We start from the raw sequence: 8,196 nt of genomic DNA, 5'->3' as shown, positions 1-8,196 counted from the left end.
TGTAAATTGGGCATCTACCATTCATTCATTCCACAAACACTTATTGATCCTCTTATGACGAACCAGACACTCCATTGAATGACAGAGACAAGGGGCATAGGCCTCACAGAATTTAACATAGGAGAAGCAAGTGACCAAAATATTACCCAAGAGTATCATTATGGACTGTGTTAAGTATCAAGAAGGATAAATAGGATGACCTAGTGAATCTTATCAAATATTTGAGAAAGAAATAATGCAAATCCTACACATAATCTTTTAGAAAATAAAGAAACAGTGTGGAGATTCCTTTTAAAAAAAAAACTGGAAAAAGGACTGCCAGAAAGAACTACCCAGAAATCCCATTGCTGGGCATATACACCAAGGAAACCAGAATTGAAAGAGACCCCAATGTTCACTGCAGCACTGTTTACAATAGCCAGGACATGGAAGCAACCTAGATGCCCATCGGCAGATGTATGGCTAAGGAAGTTGTGGTACATATATACAACGGAAAAAAGAATGCATTTGAGTCAATTCTAATGAGGTGAATGAAACTGGAACCTATTATACAGAGTGAAGTTAAGTCAGAAAAAGAAATACCAATGCAGTATATTAACACATATATATGGAATTTAGAAAGATGGTAATGATGAGCGTATATGCAGGGCAGCAAAAGAGACACAGTTATAAAGAACAGACTTTTGGACTCTGTGGGAGAAAGTGAGGGGGGACGATATGAAAGAATAGCATTGAAACATGCATATTACAATATGTAAAATAGACGAACAGTACAAGTTTGATGCATGAAGCAGGGTACTTACAGACAGCGCCCTGGGACAACCCAGAGGGATGGGGTGGGGAGGGATGTGGGTTGGGGTTCAGGATGCGGAACACATGTATACCAGTGGCTGATTTGTGTCGATGTACAGCAAAAACCACCACAATATTATAAAGCAATTAGCCTCCAATTAAAATAAATTACTTTAAATTTTAAAAAAGAAAATAAACACTTCCCAATTAATTCTATAAGGCCAGTATTACTCTGATTCCAAAGCCAGGCAAAAGTGTCACACAAGAACTACAGACCACAATCTCTTGTAAATCTAAATGTAAAAATCCTTTTAAAATATCAGCAAATGGAACCAGCAATATATATAAAGGATTATATTCCATGACCAAGAGGAGTTTATCCCAGAAATACAAGGCTGTTTTAATACTGGAAAAATCAATTAATGTAATATACCACATCAACAGAATGAAAGACAAAAATATTTGATCTCTCAGTGATTCAGAAAAGGCGTTAACAAAATCCAATACCCATTCTTGATTTGTTTTTTTACAAATTCCTCAGGAAATTAGGAAAAGAAGGGAGTTTCTTTGGAGGACTTCCCTGATGGTCCAATGGTTAAGAATCCACTTGCTAATGCAGGGGACATGGGTTCAATCCCTGGTCCAGGAAGACTCTATATGCCAACGTGCAATTAAGCCCATGTACCACTACTGAGCCCCGGTTCTCAAGCCCACGAGCCACAGCTACTGAAGGTGGTATGCCTAGAGCCCGTGCTCCACAACAAGAGAAGCCAACAAAATGAGAAACCCCCACCTCGCAACCAGAAAGTAGCCCCCACTCACCACAACTAGAGCAAAGCCCACGCACAGCACTGAAGACCCAGAACAGCCAAAAATAAGTGAGTTAAATTCTTCTTAAAAGAAGGGCAATTCCTCAACCTGATAAAGAACATCTGCAAAAAAGCTACAACTAACATCATGCTTAGCAGTAGGACAGATAGCTTAGTTGCCCCACTGAGATGAAAGCCTCTTTTAACATATGCAAATTAATCAGTGTGATACACCATATTAAAATGAAACATCAAAATCACATGTTCATCTCAACAGGTGCAGAAGAAGCATTTGACAACGTTCAACTTCCATTCATAATAAAAATTCTCAACAAAGTAGATGCAAAAGGAAATTTTCTCAACATAATAAAGGCCATTTATGAAAAGTCACAGCCAACATCATAAACAATGGGGAGAAAACAGAAAACTTTTTTCCTATGATTCAATACAAGGCAAGAATGCTCACTCTTGCCACTTCTATTTAACACAGTAGTAGAAATACTGTAAATATCAATCAGACCAAAAAAAAAAAAAAAAGGATAAAAGGCATCCAAATCAGAAAGGAGGAAGTAAAATTCTCACTGTACAGTGACATGATCTTATACATCAAAAACCCTAAATACACACACACACATACATATCTTAGGACTATTAAATTCAGTAAAGTTGCAGGATTAAAAATTCATGCATAAAAAGCAGTTGTGCTTCCAAAAACAGACACAAAGATCAACGGAACAGAAGAGAGAGCCCAGAAATAAATCCATGCATTTAAGACAAAGGCAAGAATAAAAAAAGGAGAAAAATCAGCCTCCTCAATAAGTGGGTGCTAGAGAATCTGAACAGCTATTTGTAAAAGAATGAAATTAACATTATATATGAAACTAACACCATATACAAAAATAAACTCAGACTGAAATGTAAGACTGACTGGAAACCATAAAACTCCTAGAAGAAAACAAAGGTAGAACAAACACCCTTTGACATAAATAGTAGCAATATTTCTTTGGATCTAATTCCTAAAAGCAAAGGAAATAAAAGCAAAACTAAACAAAAGAACTCAAAAGCTTTTGTACAGGAAAGTGAAAGTGAAAATTGTTTAGTCGCTTGTCTGACTCTTTGGGACCCATGGCCTATACAGTCCATGGAATTCTCCAGGTCAGAATACTGAAGTGGGTAGCCTTTCTCTTCTCCAGGAGATCTTCCCAACCCAGGGATGAAACCCAGGTCTCTGGCATTGCAGGCAGATTCTTTATCAGCTGAGCAAAGGAAACCATCAATAAAACAAAAAGACAATCATTTGCAAATTATGTGATTGATAACAGGTTAATACCCCAAATACTAACCCCTTACGTTGAGCTCATACAACTTAACATCAAAAAAACAAACAACCTAATTTTTAAAATGGGGCTGCTGCTGCTTTCTTCACAGTTCAACTCTCATATCCATACATGACTACTGGAAAAACCATAGCCTTGACTAGACGGACCTTTGTTGGCAAAGTAATGTTTCTGCTTTTCAATATGCTACCTAGGTTGGTCATAACTTTCCTTCCAAGGAGTAAGCATCTTTTAATTTCATGGCTGCAATCACCATCTGCAGTGATTTTGGAGCCCAAAAAATAAAGTCTGACACTGTTTCCACTGTCCCCATCTATTTCCCATGAAGTGATGGGACCAGATGCCATGATCTTAGTTTTCTGAATGTTGAGCTTTAAGCCAACTTTTTCACTCTCCTCTTTCACTTTCCTCAAGAGGCCTTTTAGTTCCTCTTCACTTTCTGCCATAAGGGTGGTGTCATCTGCATATCTGAGGTTATTGATATTTCTCCCAGCATTCTTGAATCCAGCTTGTGCTTCTTCCAGCCCAGCATTTCTCATGACGTACTCTGCCTAGAAGTTAAATTTTAAGCAGGGTGACAATGTACAGCCTTGACGTACTCCTTTTCCTATTTGGAACCATTATGCTGTTCCATGTCCAGTTCTAACTGTTGCCTCCTGACCTGCATATGTTTCTCAGGAGGCAGGTCAGGTGGTCTGGTATTCCCATCTCTTTCAGAATTTTCCACAGTTTACTGTGATCCACACAGTCAAAGGCTTTGGCATAGTCAATAAAGCAGAAATAGATGTTTTTCTGGAACTCTCTTGCTTTTTCCATGACCCAGCGGATGTTGGCAATTTGATCTCTGGTTCCTCTGCCTTTTCTAAAACCAGCTTGAACATCTGGAAGTTCACAGTTCACATATTGCTGAAGCCTGGCTTGGAGAATTCTGAGCATTACTAGCCTGTGAGATTAGAATCTAAAAAAGTCAAACACATAGTAGCAGAAAGGAGAATAATTATTACCAGGTAGGGGAAACAAGGGTGATGGGGAGATAATAGTCAAAGGATACAAAGTTGCAGTTACGCACGAAGAATAAGTCTAGTGATCTAACCTACAACACGATGACTAACAGCACTGTATTGAATGCTGGAAATTTACTAAGAGAGTAGGTTTAAGGTGCTCTCACTCATTGTTTTTGTTAAGTCGATTAGTCGCGTCCGACTCTTCTGCGACCCCAAGGACTGTGTAGCCCTCCAGGCTCCTCTGTCCATAGGACTTTCCAGGCAAGAATACTGGAGTGGGTTGCCATTTCCTACTCCAGGGGAGGTTAGTAAAGTTGCTCAGTCGTGTCCGACTCTGCGACCCCATGGACTGTAGCCTACCAGGCTCCTCTGTCCATGTGATTTTCCAGGCAAGAGTACTGGAGTGGGTTGCCAGGAGGTTGCTGCTACTGCTAAGTCACTTCAGTGGTGTCCGACTCTGTGCGACCCCATAGACGGCTGCCCACCAGGCTCCCCCATCCCTGGGATTCTCCAGGCAAGGACACTGGAGTGGGTTGCCATTTCCTTCTCCAATGCATGAAAGTGAAAAGTGAAAGAGAAGTCTCTCAGTCGTGTCCGACTCTTAGCAACCCCATGGACTGCAACCTACCAGGCTCCTCCGTCCATGGGATTTTCCAGGCAAGAGTACTGGAGTGGGGTGCCATAAGGCACACCGCCCATAGTGGTGTGCTGTGTTTTTTCGGCCACGAGGTGGCAGCAATTCTCCCACCTGCCCACGCACGTACAACTTTGCGACCTTAAGCTCAGTTTAAATAGGAGAACAGAACACCCGAGTCCTGTGTTCCCCTTCCAATTTCTCCTTCGGGTGGTTTGTACTGGGTCTCATTAATAGAGCGGTTTTTCAAAGCTTTTCCGGCAGCGACGCTCGAGAGCGCGGTTTCTCGCGAGATCGCCACCGGAAGTGGGTGCCTGCGGAGGCTCAGAGACGCCTCTCCCCGGAAGCCGCTCGTTTCTTCGGAGCTGCTGCAGCGGTCCGCCCCGTGGCGCTCTCCGCACGGAAAGAGCTCACCGGACGCGGCCCTTCCCAGCGCCGAGCTCGCCCTTTCGGCTTCCCCAGCTGTACAGAGGCGCGGCCCAGCCGGCTGAGCCCCCGAAATCTCCGGCTCCTCCCTCCCTCCGTCTGCGCTGCAGTTAGGCCGCGCCCAGAGGCCCAGTCCGCGGCAGCTCCGGCGGGTGATGCCAAATACAGCCATGAAGAAAAAGGTGCTGTTAATGGGGAAGAGCGGGTCGGGGAAGACCAGCATGAGGTCGATTATCTTTGCCAATTACATCGCTCGCGACACCCGGCGCCTGGGTGCCACCATTGATGTGGAGCACTCCCACGTCCGATTCCTGGGCAACCTAGTGCTGAATCTGTGGGACTGTGGCGGTCAGGATACCTTCATGGAAAATTACTTCACCAGCCAGCGAGACAACATCTTCCGTAATGTCGAGGTTCTGATTTATGTGTTCGACGTGGAGAGCCGCGAACTGGAAAAGGACATGCATTATTACCAGTCGTGTCTGGAGGCCATCCTCCAGAACTCTCCTGATGCCAAAATCTTCTGCTTGGTGCACAAGATGGATCTGGTTCAGGAAGATCAGCGTGACCTGATTTTTAAAGAGCGAGAGGAAGACCTGAGGCGTTTGTCTCGCCCGCTGGAGTGTGCTTGTTTTCGAACATCCATCTGGGATGAAACGCTCTACAAAGCCTGGTCCAGTATTGTCTATCAACTGATTCCCAATGTCCAGCAGCTGGAGATGAATCTCAGGAATTTTGCCCAGATTATTGAGGCCGATGAAGTTCTGCTGTTCGAGAGAGCCACGTTCTTGGTCATCTCCCATTACCAGTGCAAAGAGCAGCGCGATGTCCACCGATTCGAGAAGATCAGCAACATAATTAAGCAGTTCAAGCTGAGCTGCAGCAAATTGGCCGCTTCTTTCCAGAGCATGGAAGTTAGGAATTCTAACTTCGCTGCTTTCATCGACATCTTCACGTCAAACACGTACGTGATGGTGGTTATGTCGGATCCGTCGATCCCTTCTGCGGCTACTCTGATCAACATTCGAAATGCCAGGAAACACTTTGAGAAGCTGGAGAGAGTGGATGGTCCCAAGCACAGCCTCCTTATGCGTTGAATATTGCCAAAATGCGCTCTCTGAAAATGCTCAATTGCCTTCCCCCCCCCTTTTTTTTCCAATATTCATAATGTCGTGTGCTTGTAAGTGGGCTTTGAAATGTGTGCTGCTTATCATTTTCATCTCTTTCTTCCCTTCTCCCCAGTCTTTTGGACGCTATTTACTCAGTTATCCAGTAGAGCTTTAAAGATGGCCTTTCCGAAAAGTTGGTATGGGGTAACACTAAAGTAGGTGGTGGTGTATGTGTGTATGTGTGTTCTGATTACCTGGTTATAGTAGATATACACATCAGAGCCTTTACAGTATCTTCTGTATTCCTTACAAGGTTGCAAAGATGGAATGTTATTTTATCAGTAAGGTATTAAAATGCGTTTATAATTTCTTCCTGGCTTCAATCATGAATAAACATTTGCTGTTAGCAGTTTAAAATATGGTCTTATTTGAAATAATTTGAAGGTGGTTAATATTAAAGCTATAGATTCTGACTGCCCACAGGTATTGCTTAACTGGTAAATTTGATGGTGTGATCTTGGCTCCCCCATCACCTTAAGGAGGTTACTTAGCAACTGCAGCAGTGTGGTTAAGAGAATGGTCTCTGGAGCTAGATCACCTGAGCTGAGTTAGTATTTGAGGACTAGTATTCTAGTACTTTCACTATCTCCACGAACTGAGCAAAGCACTTAATTTTACTGTTTGTTCCCTCATTTGTAAAATGTGGATAAGAATAGCACTACTTCATTGGATTAAAACAATGTGGAAAGCATTTAGAGTAGGGCCTGGCACCTACTAATGTGTCAGTTGTCAATACTACCTACTAAGCCATTCTTACCCCACCCCCTCCCCGCCACTGTGAAATTACTGGATGTGAAGCCTAGCAAAATAGGAGCTACCCACTAAATCCCAGGTATTCTTAAAGACTTAATGTGCATTTTCGTATCTAACCTTCATAATTTGTAAGGCAGATTTTTATCTCTGTTAACAGATGAGAAAACTGCCATGACCTTATTAAGGTCATACAGCTGCAACTTAAGCAGTGAAATTGCAGATCCTCGCCCCTTGCGTGCCACTACTTCCTCCACTGACAGAAAAGTTAATCATAAAAATCCTAGCTTTTTAGCTATACAGTATTCCTTCATAAAATTTCCCAAATTTCATAGATTGTGTAAACTGAAGCCTAGTAAGTTAAGTGACTTCTCTTAAAGAATAGTGTTTCGCCTTGGGCAAGGTCACTTTCCCATCTGTATTTATCTGGAAATTGAATAATTTTCAATCCGATTCTTAGATTACATACTTTCAGGAAAGAATTCTAAGGTTCCTGTTTTGAGTTGGCAATGTGATATAGTGAAATAAAAAAGACCTAAAATGCTGTTTCAGCTGCCTCATACATTGTTTTAAATGAAATCTAAATATCTTAGAGACAAAATACCTCTCATTTTACAAATGAGGCATTATCTCTGTATTATACAGACATGTAATATAAGTGATAGGGAATTTCCAAACCTTTATAAAATTATTTAACATTTATTAAATCCTTTATAACAGCAACTGTGGATAACAAGGTCCCTACCTATGAAGAGCAAGAAGCTATTCAGACACATTATTAAACTAATAGTATAGATGTACTTTAAAAAATCATTTTAAATTCCACATTTAATAATCTAGAGCTAGGTGGTATAATAATGTTTATTCAAGACTGTAGTATGTAAAACATTTACAAATAGTCCCATGGAGGACTTACAGATATTTTGAATTTAGGATGTGGCTTTGACATTGACAGTGCATAAGGAGAAAGGTATATCAACTATATATTGGCAACTTAATGTGAAAGAGAATTTTACTTTAGCAAATACTTTTACATTAAGGAAAATGTCCTTAAACATATTTCATTTTAGTATACTTAGGGGAAAAAATAGTGATTCCTTTTATATAGTTCTCAAGGATTAAGTAAAATTTACTCCAAAGCTCATGGTTACGAAAGACATGGTAAAGAATGGTTTCAAAATACTTGTATTTTTGTTTTCAATTAAATTCCCCCAAATTGATTTTCTTTAACATGATATAGTCTTTATTCCACTTGATAACAGTTTTCATGTTGAG

At 41.3% G+C, this 8,196-nt stretch overlaps 1 protein-coding gene across 1 annotated transcript; it reads left to right on the top strand.

Moving 5' to 3' along the window:
- On the top strand, nucleotides 4,725–6,528 carry RRAGA (Ras related GTP binding A). Its single transcript, XM_005683637.3, has one exon. It carries the CDS (start codon nucleotides 5,158–5,160, stop codon nucleotides 6,097–6,099), a length of 942 nt encoding a protein of 313 aa, XP_005683694.1. The 5' UTR covers nucleotides 4,725–5,157; the 3' UTR covers nucleotides 6,100–6,528.

This window comes from Capra hircus, chromosome 8 (genome assembly GCF_001704415.2).
Source record: "Capra hircus breed San Clemente chromosome 8, ASM170441v1, whole genome shotgun sequence".
NCBI lineage: Eukaryota > Metazoa > Chordata > Mammalia > Artiodactyla > Bovidae > Capra > Capra hircus.
The sequence above is the reverse complement of the archived record's forward strand: the minus strand, read 5'-3'. Positions and strand labels throughout refer to the sequence as shown.

Coding starts and splice junctions, on each gene's coding strand:
- RRAGA (XM_005683637.3), top strand. CDS start 5,158: ATGCCAAATACAGCCATGAAGAAAAAGGTGCTGTTAATGGGGAAGAGC.